The sequence below is a fragment of the Amphibalanus amphitrite genome, unplaced genomic scaffold (genome assembly GCF_019059575.1).
Source record: "Amphibalanus amphitrite isolate SeventyFive unplaced genomic scaffold, NRLGWU_Aamphi_draft 000980F_arrow, whole genome shotgun sequence".
Lineage (NCBI taxonomy): Eukaryota > Metazoa > Arthropoda > Thecostraca > Balanomorpha > Balanidae > Amphibalanus > Amphibalanus amphitrite.
This window is the reverse complement of record NW_024882474.1, coordinates 175,700-191,797: the sequence shown is the minus strand read 5'-3', so window position 1 is coordinate 191,797 and position 16,098 is coordinate 175,700. Positions and strand designations below refer to the sequence as shown.

Below are 16,098 nucleotides of genomic sequence, written 5' to 3'. Positions count from 1 at the left end.
GTGCAACGTCCTTGCATATAGGTACAGGTCTCGCGGGTTTTAGCGGCAGGTTTTGCACCTATGAAATTTAGTATACTTCAGGCTCTATATTGGTCAATGGTCGTCTTAAACTTTTGAGTGTTGAAGATGCGATAGACTTGCTCGTTCACAAGCCTGCCATGATGGCTTCATCGTAGATCTAGTTTTTTTTAGATATAACCGCAAATGTAAAAGGGTAAAACCTACCGCAATCTCGCGAGAGCCGCACCTATATGTGAATGATCTGAATGTTATTACAGGCGTTAATTGTTGATAGAGAGTAAGGTGGCTTGATGGTTTCGGCTTCGGTTTTACCTATAGAGAAAAATGTGAGCGAGTTTTCCACATGAGCCGCTTTAGATTGTAGCAAATGAGCGAGCTGAAGTAAAGCCTTGTCATGGCCGATTTTCGATATGTATCGTCACAGCAAACATTGATTTGATCGCAGGAGGGCTGCCAATACACAATGCACATTAAAAAGCACTTACGTATTCTCAACGTTTCATAGGTCTACAAACACACTTTGAACGCACTCATTCGAAAACACGCTAACATAGAACGACGACGACGCGCTAGCGAATAAAAATCGCACAGTTTGTGTTTAGTTCATCTCTCCCGGCATTGGCTTCCACCTTCCCGTATAGCGGTGGTCCCAGTCAAATCAAGTGAAGTTTGATGGTGGGTATGACCCTGGGGGAGCGTGTGCGCGCCTGTCGCCGCCGACAGCGGGCGGCCTGTCCTCGCCAGCGGCCGGCCAGTGTCAGCAGCAGGCACGAGTCCAGCACGCTGTAGATGAACGTCACCAGCGCGTGGTTCAGGAAGATGCGCGGCTGCGGCGCCAGCTGACCGATGTTGCCGGGCACCAGCAGCGTGCTGGTCACCACCAGCACCAGGCAGTGCTGCGCCCAGCCGTGCGCCGACACAAAGTTGCGCGGCCGCGCTGTGTCCGGCAGGCCGCTGCTGGCGCGCAGCAGCCACGCGCACGCCGCGAACGTGGTGCAGTTGATGGCGCTGTTGACGGCGAACAGCACCAGCACGGGCGGCCGGTGGCGCGGCAGCGGCCGGCCCGCGCACCAGAAGAACACGGTCGGCTGCAGGCCGAGCGCCGGCAGCGCCGAGAAGGTGACCAGCAGCGCGGCCAGCAGCAGCCGGTTCTGCCAGCGCAGCCGGCGCTGGGTCAGCAGCGGCGCCAGCGCCGGCCAGCGGGTGGCCACCACCACCTGCTGCAGCCGGCTCAGGCTGATGACGCAGTTGGCGGCCGACACCAGGCCCACGCCGTCTACGATCACCAGGCTGTAGAGCCAGCAGGCGGCGGTGCGCAGCGCGGTCGGCGTCCCCCAGGAGTGGGCGCCGCTCACCAGCAGCAGACAGCCGTTGTAGAGTGGTGCTGTCACGCAGGTGAGCAGCGCGCGAGTCAGCAGCGTCTCGTCGACGGCAGAGAGGGGTCGGCCGACGGCCCGCAGAGCGCGCACCAGCCGCACCGGGGGCACAGCCGCGGCCGCGGCCAGCAGCAGGAACCCCAGCTGGTACCCGGCGCCCAGCGACGCGCCCAGGTCCACCGTCTCCTCCCCCGTCACCGTCTCCGGCGTCGTCTCCGTCACCGTCTCCAGCATCGTATCCGTCACCGTCCCCTCCATCGTCGCATCCTTCATCGTCCCCGGTGCCGGACTCGAGGTGAAGCTAGTCACTCATAATGCAACACGGTGTGAGACTGTCCGCAGCGCTTTACCTTTCCTGAGTAGTTATTGTCGACCGTTTTGCTGACTATTGATCTGATGGCACTGTCGATAGTTTGTGTTAGTCAACCGTGCAGGATAATGACACTGACTAAACTGATTGATGACTGAAGTCTGAACTGATTGCTGACTGAACTCACTGTCCTTGAACTGATTGCTAACTAGTTGACTGACTCCAAACTAATCACTTTACTTTGACTCCTGCCCATCCGTGATCCGGCTGGCACCTAAACTTTGACTGCTGATCATGCTGACTGTTGTTTGCATTGCCTGTAGCCTTTCTGATAGATGGACAAGGTCATGCTCGCTGATTTCACTTCCAATTGTTGTTCTTATCTTCTGACAGCTGAATCCCGGCCTGCTGAAAGCTGACTACTTCCTCTGCTGCGCCTTCGTGCACATTTTTACTGTCTCACTGGCAGTGCTGCCAATCCCATCCACTGGCAGTGTGAGTCGTGCTGCGGTCACCATCCCACTGACCGGACCAGCAGCAGCAGCACCTAGCGCGAGCCCCGAGTCCCGCGGCCGTGAGTCGCCGCGGTCAGCGGCCGACTTACCACACCAGCAGGAGTAGCCCCTCCCCCTACTGATGCACCTATAGCACGAGCGCCGCGGCCGTGAGTCGCCGCGGTCAGCAGCCGACTGGTCGGGCCAGCACAGCAGCAGCGAGTGCCGAGCCCGGAGGCCGTGCGTTATAGACCGGTCGCCGTGGAGACGACGTCGGTATCTGAAACGGAGCCGGTCTTATATGCCGAAAGAAGCTGCACCGTTTCTCATCCGAACTGTTGTCTGACGGCAAAACCTGCGCTTATCACTGACCACAAACTCACGACTACGGTTTGATGTTTATTCTTCCCAACTTTCAATGCAAATAATTTGCAATACAGGCCGTGAATATTTCTTACCTTTGGACTAATAACACTGCCATGATTATGAAACGAAATTCATTACCTAAGATTATATGTATATATCAAAGACAGCGATCCATAAAACAACCGCTCCTATTAGTGGAACTCTCAACCCACAGAAATGCGATGACCTGTGCGTTGGTTGCCCGTGAGCAAACGATACAAATAAAGCAATAAGGTAAGCGATACCTAAAGCAAGTTCTCAGTTGAGTCAAACTGATAAATAGGATATTTTTCATTTTTAATATTTCATTTTCAAATTAATGCTCTCGAGGCTGACGTTCACTACAGTTTTAGGTACTGTTGTAAGGGCATAGCAATATGTCATTGATTCAGACGTTGCCAAGTAGGTACCCTTTCATTATCAATATTTGAGTTTCAGCTACTGACGTATCTTGCAATCTGCCCGTCCCCAATGATCGAGGTTAGACACTTGACCGGTCCGGATTAGTTTCCGAACACAAATAGCAACTGCTTGACACGACTTGACTGACAAGTGAGCGGTCAACAGGAGTCTTTCTCTGCGGGAGACCGGAGCCTCTCTATCTAGAAGCGATTATCGGAAAATTGAGCCTATGCCGGCGCCCGTCGACTACTGGGCAGTTTCGGGTGTGTGGTGTTGCACGGACGGTGGCGCGCGGTGTTGCGAAGATTCAGAAGCAGTCAGGAAAACCGGACCGGACGAGTGATGGTCGAGTGCGCCGTCAGCGGAGTAAAGGGAGACGTTCTGTGGATGGGCTGGGGCTTCTAGGACAGAGGCGTGTACTGGGGTGGATCGCTGGTGAACCGCTCCAGTACACTCAGAAGCTCCTGGTGGAGACAGGCACCTGGGGCATTCCACGTCAAATCGAACAAAAATCGGCTATTTTGCACCTTACCATCAGCGATTTCATTATAAATTTGTGAGCGAGTTCCTGTGTCGCCCCGAACATTACATTGATGTTTTTTGCACATTCTGACCACAGGTCTTCTAAATATAGGGCATCGAATTTTTACAAAATGTTGCATCTTTATATTTTTGAACGACCATAACTTTGGTTGTACTAGTTTGATTTGAATGAAATAAACCTTACTGTTTAGGTAATTTCTTAAGCATTTGTTTAGAATTGCACCTACTTAAATATATGACCTTGAAATTTGCTTAACTCTGTTCTTAAGCACAAAAATTGAAATAGCAAAAAACACGTCACCTTCGATTTGGCTCATTTTCATATATTTTATTGCCTACCATATTCTTAACAACCTGTGAAAAAATTAGAGTGGGCCATTCATAAGTTTTGAAGAAAATGGCACATATGCAAACGTATGTTAGCACGCGCAGTGGAGGGGGAAGAGTGAATTTCGCCCCAACTCTCCTGTTTTTCGCCAATATCTCATAGTATTAATGCGAAATTAATTATAGCTACCTGTCCAAAATTGAATTGCACATCTCATCGTGCAAGCAAGAAGAAAATCGGTTCACAACTGGTCTAGTAATAGCGGTGTAAACTGAACATCCTGTCGCCGCGGCGACTCGGCAGCCGGCGCCGACCGCTAGCCGCCGCGCCGCCTGAATTGTAGACTGTGCCGGGACGGAACGGAACTTTACATCGCGCTCCTTACCGCTGATTACGTTCGATTCGCGTCAAATTTTGTGAGAAGACTAAGAAATGTACAGGCAGTTTTATGGTGTAAGAATTTTGAAAATCGGTTGGTAAACAATTGAAATATGAACGTGTAAACACAAAAATGTGATTGCTGCGTTTCCCGCGTCGGCCGATCCCGCCTCAGCCGGCGACATGTTACTCTTAGCAGGTCTCTAACTGCCATGTTTATCATTGGATTAACTAGAAATTCCCCATACATACTCAAAAATGTATATTCTTTCGTATAGTGAAGATAAAAAGACGTGAAGATATCGTTGCGTGATAATGTTTTCGTTGAATTTTGGCTTCATGATGCATTTCCACACGGCTCAAAATTCACCGCAAAATACCGTTTGCCTGAGACACTTTTACTATGGAACTTGAATGCTTGACTACGATGACTATGTACTTCCATTCTCGCAGAGTTTGGGATATCACTAATCAGCAATCATTCATTTCAGAAAGTGTACACAAGCAAGCATGTCTTGCGCTTGACTCTGTCTTTCAAGGTCACGCGCGGTTGCGTGATGTTGATGCATGAAAACGGCGTTTGCCGCGAGAGTTATGAATGGCCCACTCCAATTTTTTCACAGATGGTTAGGAACATTGTGACGGACATAATATGTAAAAATTACCCGAATCGAAGGTGACGTGTTTTTTGCTATTTAAATTTTTCTGTTTTAATTCAAGGTCAAATGCATTTCAAGGTCACTTCAATTTCATTTTATAATTAAAAATCAAAGCCTTATCAATTGCCTACAAGACCCTGTTAATATCATTTTGATACCAGAAAAGGAACCAGAGTTATAGACATTTAAAAAATTGATGTGTGGCATTTTTGGCTATATTCGATGACCTATATCTCAGCGATACTTTATCAAATTTCGAAAATATTATACGTAACTCAGTTTTGAACCATGCCCAGTCTGCCTACAAATTTTCAGAAAAATCGAGGGGGATGACGGATTTCGGTGTTTGATTTGACGTGGAATGCCCCACCTGTGTCCAGGCACGGACGAAGGTCAGGTGTCGGTAGAAGTGGGAGGTAGTGAGCGGCGGCAAGCCAGAGGGTCTGTCTGAAGAGAACTGATCCAGCCGACACGAGGCCATAGTAACTGCTGGAAGTCCAGGCCGTGAGGCCGCTGCCGGGGGTCGAGGGTGGCGCACGCCGTGAACATGCGGTCCGTCCGAGGCGGAGCCCTGCTGCTGCTGCTGCTGCGGCTGCTGCTGCTGCTGTCTCTGTCGGTGCTGGTGATGAGCTCCACCGATGAGCAGTCGTCCGGGGAATACTGCGAAGACTTTGAAAATGGATGGGGAGAATTTTGGACTGTACAAGAAGGCCCACATACGTGGTCAGGTGTGTGGACACCTGCTAACTATAAAGAGGTTGAAAACGTTCCTCCTCCACTAAACAGCGGTGAACAAATATTGTACCTAAAACCAGATGAGGGCGAGTGGTACATGGGAGCGGATATGATCACAAAAGAGAAATACAGCTTTCCAGAAGGCTCAACTTTGACATTTAGCTATTTGGCTGGTTCAGAATATGATGGGTCTGGCCATATCAAAGTAACACTAAAATACGATGAAAATCACAACATATCACTGTTCAGTGTCATGTCCACCATCACCGGCCCTGAATGGAAGAAAGCCGAGGTAGATATTAGCTCTTCTGGAACGATGGGACAGGTGAGTTACAGACGGGCATGGGCACGAGAGCAGCGCTCAACCCCCCCCCCCCCCCCTCACTGGTGGGGTGGTTTAATCTTCGCCCGTATTGGCCTTTTGACGACATTTTTATTTTACTTTACTCAATAGGACCCCTCCATCATACTCGATGTGTTGTGATCAAACTCGATATTTGATGATTATAACGCTGCAACGGATTATAATTTAACCCGCGCCCCGCTGGGCTATTCAGCCATACGCGCCCTGCTGGGGGGGGGGCAGATTCTGCCCCCCCCCCTGTCTAACTTCCGAACCGATGGTCGTAGAAAGACGGGGAAAACGGCAATCGAAAGCTCTCAACAAGGCGGATCTAAAGAGCCCAATTTTTATTTTTGCTTAGTAGGTCAGAGGTCAGGTCAAGGTCAGGTCAAGGGTATAAAATGCAAGTTTTTACAGTATCGGCCTTGCACCGTAGTTGCCGGAGAATGGACTGAGACTGATTGCCCAAAACGTGTTCTTAGACTACCGAGATAATATTCGTTGCATACAATGTCATTCTACGGTCAAGTTCAAGGTCAGGTCAGGTCAGGTCAGGTCAGGTCACCAAAAACAAAATATAGAAAAAGGCATGTGCGACACATGTTTTATGGGTCATTTTACTCATAGAATTCAATAGGCACACTCAATAAGTGATATGGACCACCTCTGGATGAATTTCAGGTCGAGGTCAGGTCAAGGTCAGGTCGTGAGGTCAAATTTTGAAGTTGGTTGTTAAGGCCTAAAAAGGTGTCTATCTGATGCAGTTTTTCACGGCAAATCGAATGGTGCTATTTTTGTTTCCATACGAGGTCTAGAACTTCCTAAAAAAGTCATTTTCCAAAATTTTTGTTTGCCGTGGCGTCATAAAATTTTGAATAACTCTCACATTTTTGAACCGATTCTTCTAAAATTTGGTATGTAGGTGCACATAGACCACTTCTCTGACATATATTTTTCGATACACTTAAAATTTTGGATTTTATAATTATTTTCCCAAAAAGTCAGTTTTTTTTTTGGAAAAAATGGGCCAAAATCCAAAATTTTCCATTTGATAGATAGAGTAAAATCACGTATAACCTTTTTTGTTACGTCTTGATTCCTTTAAAAATGAAGATGTTAGCGGCATTTGAAATTTTGCCGTTTTTTAGGCAAAAATGGCGAACATGACGTCGCAAAAACGTCAATTTCTCAAAAAATTTCCGACGGATTTCACTCACATTTTCAGGGAACGTGTCAAATTGATGTATGATAAGATACTGAAACTTTGACGTCGCTGGCGTAACGCGTTTAGAAGTTATTGGCGAAAAACCGGAGGGGCAGATTCTGCCCCCCCCCCGCGGGGCGCGGGTTAAATATTCCACAGAGATTAAAAAAGCTGCATTCCCTAATGCGGTATGATCAGATGAAAGACAAAAATGTAGTTGACTACTCCGGTCTCTGTTTCAGATCCTTATTCACGGCGAGGGCGCTGCAAACGAAACGACCAGCATTATAGCAGTTGACGACATTCAGCTGTGTGGCCCAAAGACCATCCAACCGAGTCATTACTGCAAAAACATCGCACCGTGCGACCCGAACATCACTACAACCGCAATGACGACTACAACCACCGAGCCTACGACGACTACCACTGAGCTAACTACAACCACGGAGCTAACTACAACCACGGAGCTAACTACGACCACCAGTGAGCCAACTACCACCACCATTGAGCCGACTACGACTACCACCGAGCTTACCACGACCACCACCGAACTAACTACGACCACAACTACGGAGTCAACCACAACCACTGAGCCAATCACTACCACAGAGCCAACTACTTCTGCCGAGCCTTCTAGCACCAGCCCGCGGCCGCCGCCGCCGCCGCCGCTGCCGCCGACCTCACCGGCGGCGCCGAGCGGCCTGCTGTGGGGTGTCGGCGCCGTGCTGACCACCAGTGTCGCCCTGCTGCTGCTGCTGTCCCTCCTCAGGAGCCCGCGCGTGGCCGCCGCCCGGCGCCGCCGCGCCTGGCTGTGCACCGCCAGCAACGACTACAGCGTGTTCACCGCGAACAGCAGCGGCAGCGCGAGTATCGAGAGCGCCAGCAGCGCCAGCAGCGGCTGGTACGACTACCTGGTCGGCGACCCGTGGCGCAAACTGGCCACGCGCTTTGGGTGGCTGCGCAGCATGTGACTCGTCCCCGCACCGAGTGGTGAGCCCTGTGGCGCCGCACGGGCGAAGTTACGCAGACTCTGGTTTGACTCCGCGGTAGGTAGGAAGGAGTTGAAAGTGACAATGGGTTCAAAGCTGAGCGCTGTCGCGGCCCTGCGGGTGACAGCGGCTAGGACGATTGAATGCTTCGAACGACGCGCGTCAGTGTACCTGGAAAACTATGTGTCTGCCTCATTAGGTATACCATTTTTTTTTTTAATGTTACCCAACATTGTCATGAGTGCATGTGCTTTCCTAATCGCTGCTTACGTTATGTATGATCTATGCAAGAAGTTGAAACTACATCTAAAAAAGGTCAAATTTCGGTTTAAAGTCAGGGTTAATTAAGGGCAAGGCTTGATTACTTGGCTGCTGCCCAACGCCAGCAGCAATTGCTTTCTTAAGGACGTATATGTGAACATAGGTCATAGGTGCTGCTCAGCATTCACTGTTCATGCCAGTGGAATATTGTCGGCCTCTTGTGCAAACTGACATGCTTAGGGATGTCTTAAAGACACTATCTAAGGGAAAGATTATTGTTTGTTGAAACCACGTCATTCCCATGCGTAAGATATGGTTAGATATAAGAGCTATGAGGAATGATTGTATGAAGCACCGATAGAGAAAGGCAGCATATGCTTGTCATTACTTCGAAACGTATTGAATCTCAGTGTGTCGTGCTATGCTATTAACTAGTTAGTTATTTGCACGTTGATTAGTACAGTTCAAGATGCGTTTTGTTAGATTGTTAGTGCAGTTAAATTGTTTAGTACAGTTGGATACGCGGCTAATTCAATTGGTGACTGGAAGTGCTGTGAATGATGTTGAACAGAAATAAAAGCTGTTTTTACTCGTATCAATAATGATCATGCTATCATCCATGGTTTGATTACACGTAAATATATTATTTCCATTTTTGTGATTAAATCATGACAAAAAGATATCCATGAAGCGCGTTGCCATCTAATATAAAGCATCTAGTACGCAAATCACTATGTAGAATGCTCCTTGGTGAATTGGTATCTGAGTTGCGCAGACACGGGTGATGTCCTTGGGCATTCCGCAGATGGATTATGTAACGCTTATCAAAAGCGATGGACAAGCAGGCGGCCCAAACAGTTCTGTCTATGTATGCACATTGCACATAGAGTGCGACCATTTCACAGAGACAGGCCGAATATCGTTTCCTTCTCTCCTGTATCCGCCACATACCTCCAGTGGTGGCATGAATGTGGCGATGCAGTACGTTTTAATGTAATATACGCAGTATCACGTGACAAATGGATTATGGAAGGTGATTGGAGGCGTCAGTGGTGCCGCTGTAGGCGTGAGAATCGCTAGATCGTCGGTTAGACCCTCAACCCTCAACATTCAGAAAGTGAGCCGTCATCAGTGTTTAGCGGATGTCAGTGCTTTCTCTGTGATTGAAGGCTGAAGCACTGGCCCTGCGCGTAAGATACGAGTCACATCACTCGTATCGGTCACATTGATATCACCTTCATATGCATATGCAATCGTTTGATTTACACCACTTTATACACGTTTGATTTATAGAAATTGTGCTATCCGTTTCTGGAAGGGTATTGTCGTACATATCATGTTTAATGCTCATTGTTCCTAAAGGGACATATCAACTTTATTATACAACAACCGAACTAGCGAATTCCGGAGCACGTACAAGTGTGTTATAAGCAGATACCTGATTGATAGGTAGGTACTTGCGAAAAATGCGGTTTTCAACACAAGCTAATTCATACGAGATTCTAAGCAACGTTCTACCGCGCTAACTACATCGGTTATTGCGTTCACTAAACAATGGCCTTAAGTACGAACAAAACAATGTCTTACAACATTTCCTTCGAACAAAGTGCCTATAATATAAATTGTATATCAGCCTATCGCCATATTTACAAACATACTGATAGTATAGAACATATTAAAGCCGCTTAAAGCTGATGCCGAATCAGTTTGACAGCGAAATCCCGGAAATAGAACATCACCTTTGCGTCACCAGTGCAAACCTAAGATAAATTCCGCAAAATACGCTAGAATGCATCTATAGGATGTGTCACATTTCATCGCATATTCATCGGAAATGCTTTGATAAAAGAACAGCAAGCTAATATAAGCAGCATCAAACCTACCATATTTGCAGTCACAACAATTACACATCGTGGGACACTTGCCTGGATACCCAAGACAAGTAAGTTGATAGAAGAAAGCATGCAATCGTAAAGCAGTTTACACTTGATAAAAATACAAAAACACAGCATATATTTCAAGACGACCAGCGTCACAGTTTCGAAGACAGTTACCAAATCCAGCTGGTCCTGTTACCCAGACCAGTTGCTGACACCAGCCGTTACAATTACTTATCTAGTATCTACAGTATCTACAGAGCAGTCACGATGTCTACCGTCCGTCCCAGTCTAGTACCGCAGCTGTGCCATCTTATCATGAGCCTGCCTCCACGGATCGCTGTGGAGATAGTCGAACCATCCGGAGCTGCCGGAGCCGGAGCTGCCGGAGCCGGAGCTGCTCGGCTGCCGCACCAAGGGCAGCCGGTCGGAGCGCGCGCTGCTGCGCCGCCGACCGAGCGCCAGCAGCAGCAGCAGCGCCACAGAGGCGGCCAGCACGGCCAGCAGGGCCCACAGCAGGCCGGACGGGCCCAGCCGCGACCCGTCGGCCGGCGCCGGCGCCGTGGGAGGCGCCGCCGTCGGCGGGTGACCGGTGGGTGACCGGCTAGTTGAGGCCGTGGGGCCCGATGTCGGTGTTGTGACGGGTTCAGCCGACGTCGGTCCCTCTGGCGAGGTGGGCCGATCTGATGCTGTCGGGTCTGTTGCGGGGCTGCCCGCGGTGGTCGCCGCGGTCGGCCCGCCGCTGGGCGTCGACTCCGACTGGGCCGTGGTCTGGACACTGCTGGGCTCCGTCGTGGCCGTCGTGGTGGACGCCTCGGTCGATGTTGTCGTCAGGGGGATGCACTTCTGGTCCAGTCCGGCCGGACCACACACCTTGATGTCGTCTATGGCGATATTGTTCAGTTCTCCCGTTCCACATGCACCGAAAATCAGGAGCTGGAAAAGCATCGCTAAGAATGTTACGTTCAGCTCGAGTCAAATAACACAAAGAGGGAAAGGGCAGGATTCATGTGAAGAAAAAAAAAGAGCCTGAGATAAGTTAAATTATTCCAAATCTTAACCCTATTCCTGGCGGGGGGGGGGGCCTCAGGAGCCCCCCCCCCCCCTGAGGTTTTTTGGTTATTTCTCCCAAACGCGTTGAGCTAGGAAGCTCAAATTTTCTGACTTTTCCTAAAAGGCTTCTACGCAACATGTCTGAAAATTTTGAGTTGATCTGACCTCAGGTCAGGTCACCAGAGGCGGTTTGGTGACCCTACCTCAGAAAAGTTTGCAATCACGCCAGAGCTAGAGTTTTTGACCGATCAATTTCTTCTCTTCAGGCTTTAGTTAGGGTACCAGTATGTGCAATTTGTATATCTCGGAATTTTGATATCGGTGACCTAAGGTCAGGTCAGTTTCGCGACCTCCCCATTATAAGTCAATGGGGGAAAAATCAACTCCCTGTTTTTACCACTACAACGGGTCGGAATGGACCCATATACCATACATGACTTCATATACGATCAACCTTCACTACCTTGAGGTCTGTTTTGCTGTTGGGCAGCTGTGAGGTCATGTGACGTCATCAAAGGTCACCAAAGGTTTTTGGCCAATAACTCCGTACAGGAACAAGATACAGACGCGTGGATGGTCTCATTGTGTTCAGCTCGTCAAGACGCATCGAATGATATACATGATGACCTCGAGGTCACGTGACCTGAGGTCAACCTTTGACCTTGACCTTTCGAGGTCAACATATATCATTCGATGCGGATTGACGAGAGGATCACGATGATGCCCTTAGTCTGTTCCTATCTTCACTAATTCGAAAGTTATTCGAGAAAAACTCTCTCCATATCTAGCGCCGCCATTTTGACTTTTTCGACCCCTGTGACGTCATCTTTGACCTGACCTGAAAATGACCTTAGTAAAAATTGTAGATCTTGACCGTGCGTATCCGATGCCGTTTACCGTTTGTCGCTGCGATGTGTAGTTTTTGAGATCTGAAGGGGGGGCCGAATCGGCCCCCCCCCCCCCGCCAGTTTCTTGTCCCGGCGGAGCCCGCCAGGAATAGGGTTAACCAAAAAAGGCGCTAGAACAGGTTTGCTGTCTATTGCATGCCTGCTCAGCTACTGCTGCAGCGCCAGCAATGATTACCCTCGCATGTGTAGGGGGGGGGGGGGGTCGGATGGACCACCCATGGTTTTTCGCGAAAAAAAACTCAGGTAAAAAGCGGCCGATCGCAACGCAACTTTCATTACCCTCGAGTTGATCAATTTTACACCTACTCTGAAAATTTCATGACCCTGCCCCAAAGGACCTTTGACCTGTGACCTGATTCTCGAGACCATGTTCGGCCGGAATCGCGGTTTTGCGTATGTCAGCTCACATTATCCGCGCGTTTCCAGTCTCTTTGTGATTGTAAACGTCCAAACATGTGAAATGATGTTCGTCCCATGCATCACGGTGGGTGTCAAGATCACCTGAGTGTCAGGTCAGGTCATTGACCTTTGATGACCTCGGTTCACTTTTTCGAGTTTTACATGTTTCTAGGGTAGTTTTCGGGCTGATTTCGAATTTAGCATCCATTTGAACATTTACGAAGTAGTTTTGGTGCCTTCGTAACATGTTACGAAGCTGTCAGAGGCGGTTGACACGTACTACGAATACCCGTCACGACCCCCAGTGGCGGATCTACGTTGGGGCAAAATGGGCAATTGCCCCCCCCCCCCCCTAAACGGAAAACCTCTGGGCAAACATATCTTTTTGCCCCCCCCCCCTAAAAAAAACTACAACTTGAATACTAAAAATATGGTGTTTGAAAAGAAAATGTGAAATAAATGGAGGACTAGAAGATTGTCATATTCGTGATATAAAGTTGTGAGCTGCAGATAAAAAGTCCTCCGCCCCATGAATGTCAGTCCATCATCCATCAGCAGTGCTACTACTGCTACTGCTACCAAAAAAACAACGCGATTTATTGAAACCTTGAACCAAGTAAACAAACCGTCAACAGCAGACCGCCAGACGCCAGTGGGGTCAGGGGTCACCACACTGGTGAGCGGTTGGACAGTGGTGGGTTTGGAGATAGAACTGGCTGAGTGAACGATATGGTTGAGCTACTGCCGCTGTGTCACTCAGTGATGGCCAGAAAGAACGGTGTACTGCGTGCCTTTGAGAACAAGTGCGAGAAAGGTTTCTGAGAGGAATAACGTAAAGAAGATTACCAATCGCGGCTTTTTCATGAGCCATACCGTTATCTAACGGGGACAAACACAGAAAGGCTCAGTCAGAGCTTTTGGTTTGCGAGGTGTTGGAGAAGCTCAGTATGTTGTGGGAACTTAACGCTGTTCAGTGTGATTCCGTTGGCTGTTGCGCTGTGGTCCTATGTAGTCTGTAGAAGCATCGTTTATCTCCTCTCGAAAGTAACACTTATTGTATAATTTTGCTAGCTCGCGAAGTTTAGTCCCAAAGTTAAGGAATGTTCATTACGGAGCGAGCGAAGCGAGCGTAGTCTTTCCTTATATTAACGGAAATTTCTCAGTATGAGCGGCCGGCCGGCCGGCCGGCCGTGCGGACGCTTTTGCGAGGCTTAGGTAGGTATATCTCAGCAACCACTTGACCGATTTACATGCGGTAATTTTTGTAGGGTAGCTTCATTCCTTCTACCAAGTATTGGACTAATCCTGATGCATGTGGGCGACCCCTTATGCACGTGCCACGCGCAAAACGAAGAGGTGTCAGTTTTGTAATTGTTGCAATATCTCGGTAACTACTTGGCCGATTGCGCTGAAAGTTGGCATGTAGGTAGGCACCCACTAGACACTGCATATCCATGTGCCAGAGTTGGGGTGCTGCTGCACGTGCGCACGTGCAGGGGTCGTTTCCAGATCTCGAGAACGGCTCGACCGATTGCGCTCAAATTTGGTACACAGTTAGGGACCGGTTAGTAGGGTGCCGTGCACAAGTCAGTCGGGACCCATTTTGCACGTGCGCACGTGCAGGGTGTCGCTTCCAGATCTCGAGAACGTCTGGGCCGATTGTGCTCAAATTTGGCACATCGCTAGAGACCGGTTAGTAGGGTGCCGTGCACAAGTCAGTTGGAGGTACCCCCTCGCAATTTCGCACGTGCAAGGCCCACCCTCTCGCTCGCTCCGTTAGTCGCCCCAAAAGGCGTTATACTGGTTGTAATTGCATCAATAAATGCAGGACCGAAAACAAATGCGCTGTTCTTCGTCTATTTCTTGTTGGGATTCTTAATCGACTGATCTCATTTTCTATTACCGGAAACAACTGTTAATACGTTTAACTACGTGGCAACCCTGACTGCGTATAGTATCGCAGGTACGCTGATGTGGCCTTTGGTCGTGGGCATTTACACATGAACCTGCTGCTGCGACCCTTATCGGTCTCCGGATACAGAAGCCCTTGAGAACCGGCGCGGGCGGACCTTTCGGACGAGGTCTTGCCGAGGTGATGCGGGAGGTAGAGGACGGACCGTCCATAGCGCCGGTGAGCTATTCTCTAACTATCTCCCGGAGTCAGGGTGGCTGCAATTTTTTTTGCGCTGCCCTGGCTTGGCCGGACTGACAAAAATGTAAAAAATCAAAAAAAATCCCGAAATCCGAGGAGAAAAATAGGGGTAGCTCGTTTTTTTTTGTTCCTAAGACTGGACGTTTGAAATTCTCGCCGACTTGCCTGGCGGCGCAATGTTTGCCCCCCCTAAACTCAAATCCTAGATCCGCCACTGACGACCCCTACTGGTTGACCTGACCTGACCTGACCCGACCTAGTCTAAATGCTTAACGACATCATCTGTGATCAAAACTAACACGATATTCGTGATCAGCACCCCGAAAAAAAAAAAACCTTAGAAGCCACACTTTACGACTTTCTAACAGGTCCCGATTTTCCCGACTTTTGGGTCACTGACCTGACCTGGAAGGTCAACCACTGACCTAGGACCTTAAAATTGGGTATCATCGGCTTTCTCTCGTCACGGGAAGCACGCTCGTTTTTCCGCGAAGCTCTAGCTCGATCAGGGGCCGAACGGCAAGGGGGGTCCAACCGACCCCCCCTACACATTAAAAGCTGGCAAATGCCGCACACATGCGAGGGTTAAAAAATAAGTCGAAGGGTCTATGTAGCTGGTTAAATGTGACATCTTTTTCATTCTGATATTACATAACCTCAATTCAATGAAAAAAGGAAGTACGTGGGAGAGTCAAATTGGGTTAACCCGCGCCCTGCTGGGGGGGGGGTGTTTGAACACCCCCCTTGTGGTTTTTTGCGAATATCTCAAAAACGGCGGCGCGGAGCGCCGCCGTTTTTGGTACACCTTATCATGCATCAATTCTACACATGTTGTGAAAGTTTCAGACCAAGGTCATTCAAGGTCAGGTCACCAGGTCACTTGAAGTGACCTCACCTCATAAAAAGTTTCAATGTCTGTCATAGCTACACCGAGTGACCGATCGCTTTGAAACTTTCAGCGACTGCTAAGAGCAATAGCATGTACAAAATGTATATCTCAGAATTTTGATATCGATGACCTAAGGTCAGGTCAATTTTGCGACCTCCCCATTATAGGGGGGGAGGTCGCAAAATTGACCTCCCCCCCTATATTTCAATTTTCTCCCTAAGTCAATGGGAGAAAATTGAAATGCGCCTCTTTTGGACGAAAGACATTATAAACACTCTCAAACACCGAATTACAAGTGGTTTAGACACACTGAACATGAAAATGGTGTCAGTGACCCTTGTGTATGCCCTGAGGTCATCTAAGGTCACGAAT

General features: G+C 48.9%; 1 protein-coding gene across 2 annotated transcripts; it reads left to right on the top strand.

Annotated features, from left to right (window-relative positions):
• The first annotated feature begins 3,263 nt into the window (after positions 1-3,263).
• On the top strand, positions 3,264-8,508 carry LOC122368829 (mucin-5AC-like). 2 transcript variants are annotated; one of them, XM_043343091.1, is made up of 3 exons: positions 3,264-3,353; positions 5,297-5,976; positions 7,441-8,508. In XM_043343091.1, exons 2-3 carry the CDS (start codon positions 5,464-5,466, stop codon positions 8,167-8,169), a joined length of 1,242 nt encoding a protein of 413 aa, XP_043199026.1. In that variant the 5' UTR covers positions 3,264-3,353; positions 5,297-5,463; the 3' UTR covers positions 8,170-8,508. The 2 variants fall into 2 exon arrangements, with proteins under 2 accessions (XP_043199026.1, XP_043199027.1); XM_043343092.1 differs by having other exon boundaries at positions 5,232-5,976.
• The last annotated feature ends 7,590 nt before the right edge of the window (positions 8,509-16,098 follow it).

What these genes read in the sequence shown, in the direction of transcription:
- LOC122368829 (XM_043343091.1), top strand. Translation starts at nt 5,464, where the DNA reads ATGCGGTCCGTCCGAGGCGGAGCCCTGCTGCTGCTGCTGCTGCGGCTG. An exon ending in CTTCTGGAACGATGGGACAG is followed by an intron (nt 5,977 to 7,440) that starts GTGAGTTACAGA and finishes TCTCTGTTTCAG; the next exon opens with ATCCTTATTCACGGCGAGGG.